Source organism: Gigantopelta aegis, chromosome 10, assembly GCF_016097555.1.
Source record: "Gigantopelta aegis isolate Gae_Host chromosome 10, Gae_host_genome, whole genome shotgun sequence".
Lineage (NCBI taxonomy): Eukaryota > Metazoa > Mollusca > Gastropoda > Neomphalida > Peltospiridae > Gigantopelta > Gigantopelta aegis.
The window spans coordinates 647,010-666,800 of NC_054708.1; the positions used below are offsets into that span (position 1 = coordinate 647,010).

At 37.8% G+C, this 19,791-nt stretch overlaps 1 protein-coding gene across 1 annotated transcript in view; it reads right to left on the minus strand.

Moving 5' to 3' along the window:
- LOC121382831 (lupus La protein homolog) overlaps positions 1–19,791 on the minus strand; it is an 84,320-nt gene that overhangs the window by 3,507 nt on the left and 61,022 nt on the right. The window contains exons 10-13 of the mRNA XM_041512457.1: positions 19,608–19,748; positions 8,858–8,975; positions 2,040–2,146; positions 910–940 (exon numbers count right to left, since the gene is read on the minus strand). Of these exons, the coding sequence (XP_041368391.1) occupies positions 910–940; positions 2,040–2,146; positions 8,858–8,975; positions 19,608–19,748 (397 nt within the window). The remainder of the gene's footprint in view (positions 1–909; positions 941–2,039; positions 2,147–8,857; positions 8,976–19,607; positions 19,749–19,791) is intronic.

Genomic DNA, 19,791 nt, shown 5'->3' on the forward strand with positions numbered 1-19,791 from the left:
ACTAACCCTGACTTCATCAATTTAACTCCTCTAACCCTGACTTCATCAACTTACCTCCTCTAACCCTGACTTCATCAACTTACCTCCTCTAACCCTGACTTCATCAACTTACCTCCTCTAACCCTGACTTCATCAATTTAACTCCACTAACCCTGACTTCATCAATTTAACTCCACTAACCCTAACCGTTATCATCAAATTTTATCATGTAAACATGACCCTAATTTATCATCAATTTACCTTCTCCAACCTTGAATTTATTATCAATTTACATCCCCTAACCCAGACCCTCATTTATTATCAATTTACCTCCCCTAACCGTGACCATAATTTATTATCAATTTACCTCCTCTAACCCTGACCATGACCATAATTTATCATCAATTTACCTCCCCTAACCATGACCCTAATTTATCATCAATTTACCTCTAACCCTGACTGACGTATCATCAATTTACCTCCTCTAACCCTGACTTATCATCAATTTACCTCCCTTAACCCTGACCCTGACCATAATTTATCATCAATTTACCTCCCTTAACCCTGACCCTCATTTATTATCAATTTACCTCCTCTAACCATGACCCTAATTTATCATCAATTTACCTCCCCTAACCCCCGACTCTAATTTATCATCAATTTACCTCCTCTAACCCTGACACCAACTTATCTTCAATTTACCTCCTCTAACCCTGACCCTAATTTATCATCAATTTACCTCCCCTAACCCTGACCCTAATTTATTATCAATTTACCTCCCCTAACCCTGACCATGACCCTAATTTATTACCAATTTACCTCCCCTAACCATGACCCTAATTTATTATCAATTTACCTCCCCTAAGCCTGACACTAATTTATCATCAATTTACCTCCGCTAACCATGACCCTGATTTATAATTAATTTACCTCCTCTGTGGAACGTCTTGCCATGTCCTCCCTGAAACAAAAGGTAGAGAAATGTTGACAAATGCTAAGTATCACGCAAATGTTACATCTGGTATAAGGTAGGTGTTATAATTGCTAATGAGGCTATCAGCATAACATTCCGAGTACAAACGAGAATTTTACCAATTTATTAGTACTGTATCAAAAAAAAGAATAATTGTGTGGAATTATATGGCTCATTAACTGATCCTGTGAATAAAGAAATAATCTGCTGCTAACATTAATCCTTGGTGCAACATTTCTTTGTGATTTTTCATCTCCAAGTCAGGCAAGGGCCCTATCCCTATCTTCTAATGTCATATTTCCATCTCTGATTCAGGCAAGAGCCCTACCCCTATCTGCTAATGTCATATTTCCATCTCTGAGTCAGGCAAGGGCCATACCCCTATCTTCTAATGTCATATTTCCATCTCTGAGTCAGGCAAGGGCCCTACCCCTATCTTCTAATGTCATATTTCCATCTCCAAGTCAGGCAGGAGCCCTACCCCTATCTTCTAATGTCATATTTCCATCTCAGAGTCAGGCAAGAGCCCTATCCCTAATGTCATATTTCCATCTTAAAGTCCGGCAAGAGCCCTACCCCTATCTTCTAATGTCATGTTTCCATCTTAAAGTCTGGCAAGAGCCCTACCCCTATCTTCTAATGTCATGTTTCCATCTTAAAGTCCGGCAAGAGCCCTACCCCTATCTTCTAATGTCATATTTCCATCTTAAAGTCCGGCAAGAGCCCTACCCCTATCTTCTAATGTCATGTTTCCATCTTAAAGTCCGGCAAGAGCCCTACCCCTATCTTCTAATGTCATATTTCCATCTTAAAGTCCGGCAAGAGCCCTACCCCTAATGTCATATTGCCATCTTAAAGTCCGGCAAGAGCCCTACCCCTATCTTCTAATGTCATATTTTCATCTTAAAGTCCGGCAAGAGCCCTACCCCTAATGTCATATTTCCATCTTAACAAGAGCCCTACCCCTATTTTCTAATGTCATGTTTCCATCTTGGAGTCAGATAAGATGATGAGTTCACCTGTTTGAACTTCCTCTTGGTTGAAAGGAAAACATGATCATTGTTAGCAGATAAGACAAAGAGTTTACCTGTTTGAACTTCCTCTTGCCCTTGTTGAATGGCTGGGTCCACTTCTTATTTCTGCCATGATGTTTTCTGCTGAAAATACTCTGCCAATGTTCTAGCTCTTCCTCACCTTATCAGCAGCCACAGAAAAAAAGAGCAGTTTTTATATCATCATATACACTTCCAATGCATCTCACATATATTGACCAATGTCCACTTCTAATATGTCACATACACTGACCACTTATGTCACAACATTGACCAATGTCCACTTCCAATTCGTCACATTGACCAATGTCCACTTCCAATGAATGTCACATACATGTATACTAACCATTGTCCACTTCCAATACATGCCACATATACTGATCATTGTCCACTTCTAATACATGTCACACATAATGTCCAAAAACGTCCACTTCCAATATGTTACATATACTGACCATTGTAAAATGTTTTATTTAATTTAACTTCTATTATTTCTCGAATGTCTCCAAATTATTGCTGTAACATGAATGCAATTCAAGCTCCTGTTACTTGTATTACTTTTTAACCTGAAAGATCAACGCATGCCCCTACATGGGTGGGGTGGTTGAGTGAGGAACTGGTAATCATCAAACCCTAAACCTGACGAACTTCAATGAAACTGGTCAAAGTTAAAGTGTGTTTTATTAAACGACATTGCACATTTCATCGGCTATTGGATGGCAAACATTTGGTTAATTTTGACATAGTTTTGGAGGAAACCCACTACATTTTTCTATATATTTGATATACCAGTCGTTCATCAAGCGAGAACTTTACCACTGGGCTATGTCCCGCCCCCTGAAACTGGTCAAACTGACCGTTTTCTTTAAAAGAACCACACATCAAGCAAGCCCTTTACCACTGGGCTACACCCTGACCCCTTAAAAGAACCCCTCAAGCAAACCACTGGTGACCCCAAACTGTCAAACTGACCGTTTTCTTTAAAAGAATCACGCATCAAGCAAGCCCTTTACCACTGGGCTACATCCTGACCCCTGAAACTGGTCAAACTGACCGTTTTCTTTAAAAGAATCACGCATCAAGCAAGCCCTTTACCACTGGGCTACATCCTGACCCCTGAAACTGGTCAAACTGACCGTTTTCTTTAAAAGAATCACGCATCAAGCAAGCCCTTTACCACTGGGCTACATCCTGACCCCTGCAACTGGTCAAACTGACCGTTTTCTTTAAAAGAATCACACATCAAGCAAGCCCTTTACCACTGGGCTACATCCTGACCCCTGAAACTGGTCAAACTGACCGTTTTCTTTAAAAGAACCTCACATCAACGAGAACTTTACCACTGGGCTACATCCCGCCTCCTGAAACTGCTCAAATTGACAGTTTCCTTTGAAAGAATTGCCTTAGTGCTTCTGGTCTATTAGATAAACTTTTAACAGTTCCAAATGACTATGACCTTTCCTTGCCATCATGGTACTGTAGGTGTGAATGAATGAATGAACGTATGACGACACCCCATCGGCTATTAGTACTGTAGGTGTGAATGAATGAATGAACGTATGACAACACCCCGGCATGAAAAATACATTGGCTATTAGTACTGTAGGTGTGCAGCTGAAAGACTCATCTGGTGAACCAATCTACGAAACATGAAAAACACCTATTAAGATCTACGAACACCACCCATTAAGATATCTTAAGAGTTAAAACTATTTCATCTACAATGTATTCAGAACGTATTCCCAATTATTAAGATGTATTCAGATCGTATTCCCAATTATTAAAATGTATTCAGAACGTATTCCCAATTATTAAGATGTATTCAGATCGTATTCCCAATTATTAAAGGTAGGGTCAAGTCAAACAAGAGCCTTATGTGTTGGAAAGATGCATACCTGGACCACCAACACATACTGACACTTTAACAAATGAAAAACGCGTAATTCTAGAGTTAATAAAAAAAACATGATTATTCCATCTAACTGGGGGCAGCCATTTTGTTTCGTTTTTATGACGTCCGGTGGTATAACTTGGGGCGAAGTGACGTCAGCTCCGTCCATCTTCTCTATGCACAGTGTAAACAAACGCTCTAATTTACGACAAGGTGCTTCGCTTTCATCAACTTGACTTGTAAAACAATATAAATGACCTGATAGTATATATAATAAACTATTTAACTAAATATATTTCAGGTTACATCAATAGAACGAAATGGAGTTCTAGTATATTTTATTTTTTTTAAATCCAAAGAAAAAAATGCATACTATTAGGCCTATTGGTAGGGCACGTTCGAGCAAAAACTACCACTCACGATACCAAAGTGATACTTTTCTTTTCTTTGGGACGACGTAATTGGTCAGTTTTGTGATTTTAGATGGGAAAGTCTACTTAATCAAGGGTTTTACAGAATTACTTACAGTAATAAAGCAGGGCGGTTGGTAATGTCCATTACGATTTGAAGTGTATCCATGCTGTTATCACACAATACCCTGTGATCTTCATAAAAGAGGCACGTCTTTTTAGTGTGTCTAGACACAGTGTCTGGGGACCGTCTGAATATACACCTGCCAATCAGGAACCACAGAAAGGCCACAGAAAGAAAAGACCAATTAACCAAGAAAACACTGATTATTGTTTCAGTATGTGGGATAATTTATGTACGAAACATAATACAGTTATTTCAACACTTTGACAATGGTGGTTTATTTTGTATTGAAAAATAGTATATAATTGGTGCTGGCTTACTAGGATGGATATAATTACAGAACACTGCGATACATCTGCAAAAATCAGGTATGTTTTGTTTCTTCATTTCGAAGACTAATTCCTGACATGACACATTAGGTATTACGTAACCACCAGCTCGCCAGAGGGCGTATTCACTGGGATGGTACAAAATGGCTGCGCCCGTTATATATAATAGCCGTCACATTTAACCATTTTATTAATTAACTATATGATTATACTTGTTGATATTAAGCAATAATGTGCATTATATATAGTTGAATATGCATACCAGGCCAAATCCCTTAACCTTCTGAGTACTGCAGGCGAGATATCTCGCCCGACGTCACGTCAGTTGATATACTGTACACTGTATACAGTGCATTCCCGAATTCATATTTCCCGCCGTTTTGCACACGACACTCACCGGAAATCGAAATAAAATAAAATAATATTTTTTTTTTTTTAAATGGTGGCTTTTTGTCTTCTTTTTTTCAATTGAAAATACCTTGAAATTTTGAGTTCAAAAAGTGGTTTTCGGCAAATATTTTGGCTTGACAACAATGGCGGCATGTCGCTGTAATTTTCAGGGATCGATAGCTGATTGTGACAGCTAATTTGATAATAAATTTGATCGTTTTACCAACAAATCGTAGTTCGGATTTTAAAATAAATTTTGTCCAGAAAACCAGTTATCGGGAATAATGGACATAAATACTGGACAGCTGGCCACAAATGCCCGTAAGTAAACGCAACTTTTTCGATTTATTGCCTAATTTTAATCACCATTAGCCGATCTAAAAACAATAAAAATTACAAAAAAGACATGAAAATAATACTTACCGATTCATATATGAACTTTATTTCATGTATTTATAAAACATTTAAGTGAATATATGTGAGTAAAAATTATAAACTTGTACCCACTCAATGTGTTTTTTGTTAAAAATTAATCCAGTAGTCTAAAGGTTAATTGTCTTGTCCTTTAAGATGTATTCAGAACATATTCCCAATTATTAAGATGTATTCAGATCGTATTCCCAATTCAGAACATATTCCCAATTATTAAGATGTATTCAGAACATATTCCCAATTATTAAGATGTATTCAGATCGTATTCCCAAATATTAAGATGTATTCAGATCGTATTCCCAATTATTAAGATGTATTCAGAACATATTCCCAATTATTAAGATGTATTCAGAACATATTCCCAATTATTAAGATGTATTCAGATCATATTCCCAATTATTAAGATGTATTCAGATCATATTCCCAATTATTAAGATGTATTCAGATCGTATTCCCAATTATTAAGATGTATTCGGATCGTATTCCCAATTATTAAAATGTATTCAGAACCAGAGTATGACAAATATTTTGAAAAGTCACTAGCCACAGAGCTAGTGGGTTTGTGAAAACCACTAGCCCACCAAGATAAAGCACAAGCCCAAATTCTTGATCAATTATAACTGGATTTTTATCGAATTTTTGTAAGATTACACATTTACGAGTATAACAGTAAAATGAAACAAACACTTAAATTATGTTGTAACTTTTAGTTTTGTTGTGTTGTACGTTTGGTCTTTTGTCAAGTGTGATCCATCGTCATTGTCCCGTTTTTGCTTTTGCCCTCCCCCGGGGAACAATAATTGATTAAACTCATGGTTGGTATCTAAAACCACTATCAAAATAATTAAATTTAAATGAGGGTATGACAGTGTGGTAGTGGGTTATACTTTTAGGGCCTACTATTCATGTCGCCAGGAATGGTACTGCCAATTGCTCAAATACAGGGCATTATCCCAGGTCAGACTGATATCAATGGAATAGAACAGCGACATCTAATCCGTTGTTAATTGGTGAACAAAAAAGGTATTATCTTGTATCGGCAGCTGTGAGACATTATCCAAATGTAATAGGCCAAGCCGAGTCATTGCATGTGTGGTTACCATTAAAGTAAATTGTTTTCCTGGTTGCCGATAACCATATGTAAGCGAAGTGTTAAATTAGAAAACAATAGGTAAATAAAACAAACACTGAAATTCAAAGCATGACTGGGGTTTACTTGATTGAGATTATCCTGTCGTCGCGATTGGTGATTTCCAAGTTCTTAGACTAAAACATAATTATGTGCGAGATTAACTACCACGTGACATGTCCAACCAATCAAAACACGCATGTCATTAGACTTATTTCCTGTGCCAGAAACTTGAAAGGGAAAAGTAAACAATGCATGCTGTAACTGTGACGATGTAGAGATAGCATGTTACTGCAGTTTCCAGACCTAGTTCAAGTGGATTATTATTATATACTGATGGTGTTGTTGATATTATTCTATGACATACGTCACAATCAAATTTATTAAACAAAATTTCAGCCGAGAGAAAAAGAAAGAAAATAAAAACCAAAACACGATCGAGCGATAAGCAGAGGGGGTGGTTTTGCGTTTCTCACTAGCCCGAACTTAAAAACCACTGGCCACGGGCGTCGGGCTAGCGGATTTGTCAAACTCTGTAAGAACGTATTCCCAATTATTAAGATGTATTCAGATCGTATTCCTAATTATTAAGATATATTCAGAATGAATTCCCAATTATTAAGATGTATTCAGAACGTATTCCCAATTAAGATGTAGTCAGAACGTATTCCCAATTAAAATGTATTCAGAGTTCCCAATTATTAAGATGTATTCAGATCGTATTCCCAATTATTAAGATGTATTCAGATCGTATTCCCAATTATTAAGATGTATTCAGATCGTATTCCCAATTATTAAGATGTATTCAGAACGTATTCCCAATTATTAAGATGTATTCAGAACGTATTCCCAATTATTAAGATGTATTCAGATCGTATTCCCAATTATTAAAATATATTCAGAACGTATTCCCAATTAAAATGTATTCAGAACGTATTCCCTATTAAGATGTATTCAGAACCTTTTCCCAATTAAGATATTTTAGAATTTATTATTTTATGACCATCACCTACGATGTATTCAGACTGCATTCCCAATTACTGACATAGTTTAGACTTATTCCCAATTATTAAGATGACATACGATGTATTCAGACTGCATTCCCAATTACTAACATAGTTTAGACTTATTTCCAAGTATTAACATAGATTAGACTTATTCCCAATTATTAAAGGGACATTCCTGAGTTTGCTGCAAATTTTAAAGATGTTATCGACTAACAGATTTTTTAACGACTGTAATTACATACCAAATAAATTTTTCTGCATAAAATATTAGTGGCTGTAAATTAAATGTGTTTCTGATCGTTCTAATATTTGTACTAGGTTAAATTTCATTTTATTTCCTAAAAATAATTTTTTCGTATGTACAAAATTATTTGAAGACAAAATCCAGTTTGGGCTTCTTACAAATATTGAGATGACCACAATAACAATAAACTGGGTAAACGACATTTCCGTTTTGAGAATGCTGGGAAAATCCCAGCATAAAATTGTTATTGAATTTTTTTATTTTTTTTTTAGCATTACTAATGCACCTGAATGTGTTTGAAAAAAATCTTGTGATTAAATAATTGTACCTTTTACGAAATATGGATTTCAAGTGAAATTACGGTAAAATATGCTATATTTATTGTTTACAAAGCCAAAACAAGGGTGCGAAAAGTGACTGTCGTCGACCTTAACGTAGCAGGGGAAAAAACCTAGCGGCCCCACTAAAAGGGGTGGGCGAATTTTGTAGATCCTCCCTGGCTATCAGGGGGTGCTGCTGACTTGGGTCCATATCTGAAAATGTTTGTAATGGGTCAAGGTGTATATGTATCAAATGCTATGCTTTTAACCCACTGGGGTACATTTGTAGATCCTCCCTGGCCACCAGTGGGGTGCTGCTGACTCGGATCCATATCAAAAAATGCTTGTAATGGGTTATTATGGAACACATTGAATATACAGACACTGATATTCTAAACAAAAAAAAGTATTTAATATGTAAGTTTAATCACAGAAATATTTTATTAGTCGGAAACATCTTACAATGCAGCAAAATCAGGAATGACCTATGATGTATTCAAACTGCATTCCCAATTATGGAGATATTGTAGACTTAAATATTGACTTCAATCTTATCATCGTTGGCCATTTTAGTTACCTTCTAGAACACGAAGCATGAGAAGACTATTATTGATTTCAATCTTATCATCATTGGCTTCGTTAGCCTTCTCCAGTGCCAGTGTGGCACCATTCTCTCCTTCAAACCGGACACGAGCCTGAAAAACATGCACCGAGATGAACATTTATAAACTCAATAAAATGAATTAAAGGCTAATAAATATCTCTGCCATTTTTCTTAAATATATATATACAGCTTCTTCCATTATTAGGTGTCAATGTTGTGGCAGTGTTCTTAAACATAATGATTTAATCAACAATTAATAGCAAACAAAATGACAAGTATCGTTAGAAAGTTACATAAGTGAATGTATATTTGAGCAGTTTTCATAAATGCTATGAAAACCCATCATTACTAAGACAATATTTGAAAGTCATCTGTGTGACAAGTTACTAAAACCATAGGACATTAGCAATGAATTACTAAAACCATAGGACATTAGCAATGAATTACTAAAACCATATGACACTAGCAATGAATTACTAAAACCATATGACACTAGCAATGAATTACTAAAACCATATGACACTAGCAATGAATTACTAAAATATATGACACTAGCAATGAATTACTAAAATATATGACACTAGCAATAAATTACTAAAACCATATGTCACTAGCAATGAATTACTAAAACCATATGACACTAGCAATGAATTACTAAAACCATATGACACTAGCAATGAATTACTAAAACCAGATGACACTAGCAATGAATTACTAAAACCACATGACACTAGCAAGGAATTACTAAAACCATATGACACTAGCAATGTACTAAGACCACATGACACTAGCAATGAATTACTAAGACCATATGACACTAGCAATGAATTACTAAGACCATATGACACTAGCAATGAATTACTAACACCAGATGACACTAGCAATGAATTACTAACACCACGTGACACTAGCAATGAATTACTAAAACCACGTGATACTAGCAATGAATTACTAAAACCACGTGACACTAGCAATGAATGACTAAAACCACATCACACTAGCAATGAATCATTAAAACCACATCACACTAGCAATGAATCATTAAAACCACATGACACTAGCAATGAATTACTAAAACCATATCACACTAGCAATGAATTACTAAAACCATATCACACTAGCAATGAATTACTAAAACCACATGTCACTAGCAATGAATTACTAAAACCACATGTCACTAGCAATGAATTACTAAAACCATATGTCACTAGCAATGAATTATTAAAACCATATGACACTAGCAATGAATTACTAAAACCATATGTCACTAGCAATGAATTACTAAAACCATATCACACTAGCAATGAATTACTAAAACCAGATGACACTAGCAAGGAATTACTAAAACCATATGACACTAGCAAGGAATTACTGAACAGTCTAAAACATTTGGGTATATAGATGAACCATAAAGCTTCTGATGCAAACTTATATAGTTTGTGAGATATGATCCAAAACACACACACACACACACACTTAATAATATTGAGTTAAACAATTATAAATATTTTAATTAAAAAAATTAAACTTAAAAAATTAATAGCAAAATTTAAAATGCACTGAGATAAACATTCAAACAAGCGAAGATGGGGGCTAGACTGTGGCAAGCGAAGAAGCGGGCTAGACTATGGCAAGTGAAGGAGGGGGGCTAGACTAGCAAGCGAAGGAGGGGGGCTAGACTGGCAAGCGAAGGAGGGGGGCTAGACTGTGGCAAGTGAAGGAGGGGGCTAGACTGGCAAGCGAAGGAGGGGGCTAGACTGTGGCAAGCGAAGGAGGGGGGCTAGACTGTGGTAAGTGAAGGAGGGGGCTAGACTGTGGCAAATGAAGGATGGGACTAGACTGTGGTAAGTGAAGGAGGGGGCTAGACTGTGGTAAGTGAAGGAGGGGGACTAGACTGTGGTAAGTGAAGGAGGGGGACTAGATTGTGGCAAGCAAAGGAGGAAAGCTAGACTGTGGTAAGTGAAGGAGGGGGCTAGACTGTGGCAAATGAAGGATGGGACTAGACTGTGGTAAGTGAAGGAGGGGGCTAGACTGTGGTAAGTGAAGGAGGGGGACTAGACTGTGGTAAGTGAAGGAGGGGGACTAGATTGTGGCAAGCAAAGGAGGAAAGCTAGACTGTGGCAAGCGAAGGATGGGACTAGACTGTGGCAAGTGAAGGAGGGGGACTAGACTGTGGCAAATGAAGGAGGGGGCTAGACTGTGGTAAGTGAAGGAGGGGGACTAGACTGTGGCAAGTGAAGGAGGGGGCTAGACTGTGGTAAGTGAAGGAGGGGGACTAGACTGTGGCAAATGAAGGATGGGACTAGACTGTGGTAAGTGAAGGAGGGGGCTAGACTGTGGTAAGTGAAGGAGGGGGCTAGACTGTGGTAAGTGAAGGAGGGGGCTAGACTGTGGTAAGTGAAGGAGGGGACTAGACTGTGGTAAGTGAAGAATGGGGCTAGACTGTGGTAAGTGAAGGAGGGGGCTAGACTGTGGCAAATGAAGGATGGGACTAGACTGTGGTAAGTGAAGGAGGGGGCTAGACTGTGGTAAGTGAAGGAGGGGGACTAGACTGTGGTAAGTGAAGGAGGGGGACTAGATTGTGGCAAGCAAAGGAGGAAAGCTAGACTGTGGCAAGCGAAGGATGGGACTAGACTGTGGCAAGTGAAGGAGGGGGACTAGACTGTGGCAAATGAAGGATGGGACTAGACTGTGGCAAGTGAAGGAGGGGGACTAGACTGTGGCAAATGAAGGATGGGACTAGACTGTGGCAAGTGAAGGAGGGGACTAGACTGTGGCAAATGAAGGATGGGACTAGACTGTGGTAAGTGAAGGAGGGGGACTAGACTGTGGCAAATGAAGGATGGGACTAGACTGTGGTAAGTGAAGGAGGGGGCTAGACTGTGGTAAGTGAAGGAGGGGGACTAGACTGTGGTAAGTGAAGGAGGGGGACTAGATTGTGGCAAGCAAAGGAGGAAAGCTAGACTGTGGCAAGCGAAGGATGGGACTAGACTGTGGCAAGTGAAGGAGGGGGACTAGACTGTGGCAAATGAAGGATGGGACTAGACTGTGGCAAGTGAAGGAGGGGGACTAGACTGTGGCAAATGAAGGATGGGACTAGACTGTGGTAAGTGAAGGAGGGGACTAGACTGTGGTAAGTGAAGGAGGGGGACTAGACTGTGGTAAGTGAAGGAGGGGGACTAGACTGTGGCAAATGAAGGATGGGACTAGACTGTGGTAAGTGAAGGAGGGGACTAGACTGTGGTAAGTGAAGGAGGGGGACTAGACTGTGGTAAGTGAAGGAGGGGGACTAGACTGTGGCAAATGAAGGATGGGACTAGACTGTGGTAAGTGAAGGAGGGGACTAGACTGTGGTAAGTGAAGGAGGGGGACTAGACTGTGGTAAGTGAAGGAGGGGGACTAGACTGTGGCAAATGAAGGATGGGACTAGACTGTGGTAAGTGAAGGAGGGGGACTAGACTGTGGCAAATGAAGGATGGGACTAGACTGTGGTAAGTGAAGGAGGGGGACTAGATTGTGGCAAGCAAAAGAGGAAAGTTAGACTGTGGCAAGCGAAGGAGGGGGCTAGACTGTGGCAAGTGAAGGAGGGGGACTAGACTGTGGCAAATGAAGGATGGGACTAGACTGTGGTAAGTGAAGGAGGGGACTAGACTGTGGTAAGTGAAGGAGGGGGACTAGACTGTGGTAAGTGAAGGAGGGGGACTAGACTGTGGCAAATGAAGGATGGGACTAGACTGTGGTAAGTGAAGGAGGGGGACTAGACTGTGGTAAGTGAAGGAGGGGGACTAGACTGTGGTAAGTGAAGGAGGGGGACTAGACTGTGGCAAATGAATGATGGGACTAGACTGTGGTAAGTGAAGGAGGGGACTAGACTGTGGTAAGTGAAGGAGGGGGACTAGACTGTGGTAAGTGAAGGAGGGGGACTAGACTGTGGCAAATGAAGGATGGGACTAGACTGTGGTAAGTGAAGGAGGGGGACTAGACTGTGGCAAATGAAGGATGGGACTAGACTGTGGTAAGTGAAGGAGGGGGACTAGATTGTGGCAAGCAAAAGAGGAAAGTTAGACTGTGGCAAGCGAAGGAGGGGGCTAGACTGTGGCAAGCGAAGGAGGGGGCTAGATTATGGCAAGCAAAGTTTATATAGTTGTCAAGTCATGCTCCTTCAGAAAATAAAAAAAATTTAAAAGGAGAAAATTTGCTTCAGCAGGGAGAACTTTCGACCAATGAAACCCTCCCCCTCCACATGTGCCTGAACTATATACCAAATATCAGTAATGTCAGTAACGTAAGACTTTTGTAGGTTGTGAGAAATGGACCTAATCCAAAAACGTAACCTTGAACTAAATGCCAATTAAATTTTAAAGAGATAAACATTCATAGGTGCAACTGGATACCAAGTTTCACTGATCTACGACTTATAGTTTGGGAGAAACCCGAGCCAAATGTGAAACCTTCATATTGGAACTAAACCCACAAGTAAATACCATTGCCAAAAAATTAAAACCCAGTTATTTGGATATGCCTCGTGCAACAAAAATATATTCAAGTAAGTGGTTTATACAATAAACCAAATTTACAATTTCATAAAGATAAACCCATTTAGGACTTCTTGATAATATATGCAAACCTGAATTTATCATTCTTCCAATTCTGCATATTTCAAGAAGATAAACCCATTTAGGACATCTTTATGATATACTAGTTAGTATGCAAACCTGAATTACTAAAATTAATTCAGTAGTCTAAAGGTTAAATACATTTTCATGCATGTTTGAAACCGTAGTGGTATATGAGCATGTTAATTTGTTTGAAAAAAACCCACGTTGAGTGGGTACAAGTTTATAATTTCTACTCACATATATTCACTTAAATGTTTTATAAATACATAAAATAAAATTGATATTTGAATCGTTACGTATTATTTTCATGGATTTTTTTAAGTTTTATGATATTTAAATCAGTTAATGTTGATTAAAATTAGGCCAAAAACTTTTAAAATAGCATTTACTTACGACATTTGTGGCCAGCTGTCCAGTATTTATGTCCATTATTCCCAATAACAGTGGTTTTCTGACTACAATTCATATCCCAATATTTTATGATTTTCGTTGTTGGTAAAACAATCAAATTTATTATCAAATTAGCTGTCACGATCAGCTATCGATCCCTGAAAATGCACCATGACGTGCTACCATTGTTGTTAAGCAAACATACTTGCCAAAAACCAATTTTTCAACTCAAAATTCCAAGATATTTTCCATTAAAAAAACAAAATTTAAAGATACAAGAAAAAGAGTTGTCTTCCGTTTCCTGTTAATAGATCGATTCAGGTGAGTGTCGTGTGCAAAATGGTGGGAAATATGAATTGGGGAATGCACTGTATACAGTGTACAGTATGTCAACTGGTGTGACAGGGAATGCACTGTATACAGTGTACAGTATGTCGACTAGTGTGACAGGGAATGCACTGTATACAGTGTACAGTATGTCGACTGGTGTGACAGGGAATGCACTGTATACAGTGTACAGTATGTCGACTGGTGTGACGTTGGGCGAGATATCTCGCCTGCAGTAGTCAGAAGGTAAATGTGTAATTTTACACACCAAAAAGGCTCTGTTGGGCAGAAATATCTTACAATTATTTAAAGACAATTACCACTTGCATAATGTATTTATTTAACAATTACCACTTGTATAATGTATTTATTTAAAGACAATTAGCACTTGTATAATGTAGTTATTTAACAATTACGACTTGTGTAATATATTTATTTAACAATTACCACTTGTGCAATGTATTTATTTAAAGACAATTACCACTTGCATAATATATTTATTTAATAACATTTATCACTTGTATAATGTTGCCTATTTATTTAACAAAATTCACCACTTGTATAATTTAGCCTATTTATTTAACATTTACCACTTGTATAATGTAGCCTATTTATTTAACATTTACCACTTGTATAATGTAGCCTAGTTATTTAACAGCATTTACCACTTGTATAATGTAGCCAATTTATTTAACAACATTTACCACTTGTATAATGTAGCCTATTTATTTAACAACAATTACCACTTGTATAATGTAGCCTATTTATTTAACAACATTTACCACTTGTATAATGTAGCCTATTTATTTAACAACCTTTACCACTTGTATAATGTAGCCTATTTATTTAACATTTACCACTTGTATAATGTAGCCTATTTATTTAACAACATTTACCACTTGTATAATGTAGCCTATTTATTTAAGAGCATTTACCACTTGTATAATGTAGCCTATTTATTTAACAACAATTACCACTTGTATAATGTAGCCTATTTATTTAACAGCATTTACCACTTGTATAATGTAGCCTATTTATTTAACAACATTTACCACTTGTATAATGTAGCCTATTTATTTAAGAGCATTTACCACTTGTATATATTTCTCGTTCCAGCCAGTGCACCACGACTGGTATATCAAAGGCTGTGGTATGTACTGTCCTGTCTGTGGGATGGTGCATATAAAAGATCCCTTGCTGCTAATTGAAAAGAGTAGCCCATGAAGTGGCGACAGCGGGTTTCCTCTCTCAATATCTGTGTGGTCTGACACCATATAACCGTAAATAAAATGTGTTGAGTGAGTCGTTAAATAAAACATTTATTTTTATTTTTTTACCACTTGTATAATGTAGCCTATGTATTTAACAGCATTTACCACTTGTATAATGTAGCCTATTTATTTAACAACAATTACCACTTGTGCAACCCCTGCAATGGATAATGCCATTGAGATTGCTGCAGTTTTTTTAATTATCTGCGGCATATTTTTTGCCATGGACTATATTGGATTTTTTTTCCAAGATGTATTTTTTCCTTACTGTTAAAAATAAAATATAATTTGTGAACTGAAAACAGATTAAAAGTAAATATTAAAACAGTAACTGCACTGTTATTATTAAGTATCTAAATCTCAAAAATGCATGTAAATTACTAGCAACGAGTTCCAACTAGATCATTGAACTCTGTTGACTGTTCACAACATGTGCATTGCAGGGACCACTAGATTGCATGGGGGTGACAGCTTGTATTTTGTTGAACAGTGGCTACGGCGTAGTATGGATGTCTTATTTTCAGTACAATGTTCAACATATACTTCTACTAGTCACTTGAAGTGTTACGGTCGGCCTGATGATGAGATATTTGTAGAGATACATATACATGTATAAAGAGAGATCACTCTGATAGTTTAATCAAATTTTCTCTGTAATTTATATTGACAAAATATACTAACCTTTTCTGGTGCTGAGTGGCCTAACCCAAAAGAAAAAAACTATACCAATTTACTTGGGTTTGGAAATGTTTTTTTATTTATTTAACAACGCACTCAACACATTTTATTTATGGTCATATGGCATCAGACATATGGTAAAGGACCACACAGATATTGAGACGGGAAACCCACTGTCGCCACTTCATGGGCAACTCTTTTTCAATTAGCAGCAAGGGATCTTTTATATGCACCATCCCACTTGGGTTTGAAGCGAGGGCATTCGGTCTTGGTGACAAATTTCCTAAATCAAATTATGTTATTAAAGCGGCAATATCCAGAATATTTTTATTATTTAAGCATATAGAACAGAAAATCCAATTACGTTTGGTGCATATATGACGCGGCACTCCGCACTGATTTCACTACGCTGGCTTATCCAGGTCAAAAACAAAGCCAGTATTTTGAAAGTGGGACACTTTTGACGGGCTTGTACCGACCTCGGTTTTCATTGGCTTATCACAAGTATAGAATTCCCCAACAAGAGATCACGTGAGATTTCGCAATTTTTGAACAAATTTAACTGTCTTGATTGAGGGGTCGTCTCATATCTCCAAAACATATTTATATCCATAGAGGTATGGTACAACGCCTTTCCAGGGATCGGTGGGTGGGGGATTTGCCTTGAAATTTTGACAGTGGCCAGCTGTTGGCATACGCGTTACATGTAAGGGGGTGTTACTAATTATGTAACGCTGTAGGGGTAGAGGAAGAGGGTACTGTGTTCGACTTACGTAACATTTTTCAAGACTATATGTTATTTTTATTCACTACTTTAACCATCGGCGGGTATATAAAATACCATGGTATGTGATATCCTGTCTGTGGGATGGTACATATAAACGATCCCTAGCTAAAAAAAATGGTGCGGGTTTCCAAGGCGCATGTGCAGGGATTTCAGCGGGGTTGGGGTTATAGACTGTGTTGAGCGAAATTTATATGGGGCCATGCTCCCCCCAAAACTACATTTCAATTTTTGTTTAAGCTTGGGCAAGTAAGAGTTTCGACCTCCAATACCCTCCCACTGCACATGCACTCGATTCCTCTCTAGATAAGATTATATGTAAAAATTACCAAATGTTAGACATCCAACAGCAGATGGAAGGAAGAATACAATGTTTTATTTAACGATGCACTCAACACATTTTATTTACGGTTGTATGGGGTCGGATGATTATTAAATCAATATGCTTTATCTTTGATGTCGTTAACCCCCCCCCCCCCATACTTTATCCTTTGCAAACAAAATAATATTTATTTGAATTTGTCGATTTTAACACGTAAAATTAAGAAGTGAAAACGTTCATTGTCTACTTTAGTATATTTTATTTTAAAAATATATACATGATTAATGTGTTACTAGTATACAAATTAAACTTTGAAAGTTCTACTAACACTTTATAAAATATCAATTCTGAAATAGGAAGGTACGATATCGATAATACATAGTCAAAATCAAACCGGTTTTAACTAAAGACTCTAGTACCGTATCCACAACCGAACGTTCTTCGTACAGCGCAAGATTTCTCTTTTAATTTTTTTAGACGAACCCTACAATTTGAAATCAGCACAATTTGAAACTGACAACAGGCTGTCGTTTGTGCTTTGCCGAGCTATGGCAGCACAGGCGACGAATCAAGCGTATACGTTTGACGATATCCGTTCATAGCGAACACACATGACTTTTTAAAAAGTGCATTTGAGCTTGTATTTCACATTTGTACATGTTATAATATGGTAACCAGAGAATGTAACTTTAAATAAAATGATTTTATATCGCATTAAATATATTCTTACATTTTGATGTAATATAATTAAAAATCAAGACTGAACTGGCACGTCACTGCGGACTAACTACGCTGTAGATAAATATATATACTCTTCAAAAAAAGAAACTTGACATTGGAAAATAATGCTATCGGCTTAATTTTACAGAATCAAAGACACTGCAAAGACAATCAAGTTAGTGAGTGAATGGTGATGTAAAAACACTATAAAACACGTTCGATTCGCATAAACGTAGCCATAGTCAACGTTTGTTGTACTGAAATGCACAAGTGCAATCCTCAGAGAAGCATGTGCATTATGAAGTTCTGTAACTTTGCATGCCGAACCCTCCGTTGGTGGGGTATAAAAGGCCGCATCAGCAGTGATTCAAACAGACTGCATAACAACACTGTAGGTAACACAATAATGCCAAGATTGACATCAGCTCAACGCAATAATGCCATTGGGAGACTGCAAGCAGGGGCAACTCAACAAGCTGTGGCAAGGCACTTTGGCGTCTCCAGACAGACCATCTCTGCTTTATGGGCATGGTACAACACCACTCAAAGTGTTAATGACAGGCCAAGGTCAGGCTGTCCTAGAGTAACCACCGCCACTCAAGATCAATAAATCCGGGTATGTCATCTTCAAAATCGAACCACAACAGCGACACAAATCCCTGGACTACGCAAAATTTCTGACCAGACAGTTTGTAATTGGCTGAGGGAGGCAGGAATTTTCCCTAGAAGACCTGTGTGACATAATATTTTGACCCCACATCACTTAGCGGAGTTAGTCAGGAGTTTCTGCAGCACCACAACGTCCAGACATTACCTTGGCCCGTTTGCCAGATTTAAACCCAACAGAACATCTATAAGATGCACTTGATCTGGGTGTGTGATGGAGGAACCCACCACCCCAGACACTTCCACAACTTCTTACGGCCCTGCAGCATGAGTGGCAGAACATTCCACAATGTGTTGTGCAATGTTTGATTGCTTCCATGCATCGCCATTGTCAAGCTGTCATCAGGACTCATGGTGGTCATAACCTATACTGACATTTTGCCCACCCCTATGTCACACATATGCCTGTGTACATGTTTCAGGTGGATTCCCAGAGATACTGTTTCAGACATATACAGAGTAATCCCCTTCCCATGGCGTCTTGATCTTTGGTTGCTTGTATCATGTCTACCAGGTGTTTTTTTATATTAAACTTTGAAAATCAATGTCAAGTTTCTTTTATTGAAGAGTATATAAAGTGTCATCCCCTTACAACCCTATTGTTGTTGACCGTGCATGTGTCATTCGCATGTTAACTGTTATGTCACTTTCAGTCGAGGAGTACCACCACTGGTATAAATGAATCTTACAGCATATTGACAAACGAAACAAATAACAAACTCATCATTCAGATTTACTTACAATCCAGACTTGCAAACATGTTAATGGTAAAACTGCAGTGGAAACTATTTTTCCACTGTATTTTGTTTACTGTGGTAATTTACTTAATTGTAGGGGTTGCTTGTGTAATGTATTTATTTAACAACTTTTACCACTTGCATAATGTATTTATTTAACAACAATTACCACTTGCATAAAGTATCTATTTAACAGCAAATACTCCAACCTTTTTGTCTCCCAAGTTGAAGTCAACCCACGCGACTTGGCCGAAGTCCGAGAAGAAGTTTCTGATGTCTTCTCGAGATGTGTTGTCTGCAATATTTTCAAGATCCAAAATTGCCCCTTTTGTTATTCGACCAAGAAGTTTCTAAAAATTGCAAAAACACAAACAGCCATAAACACCTGTGTTG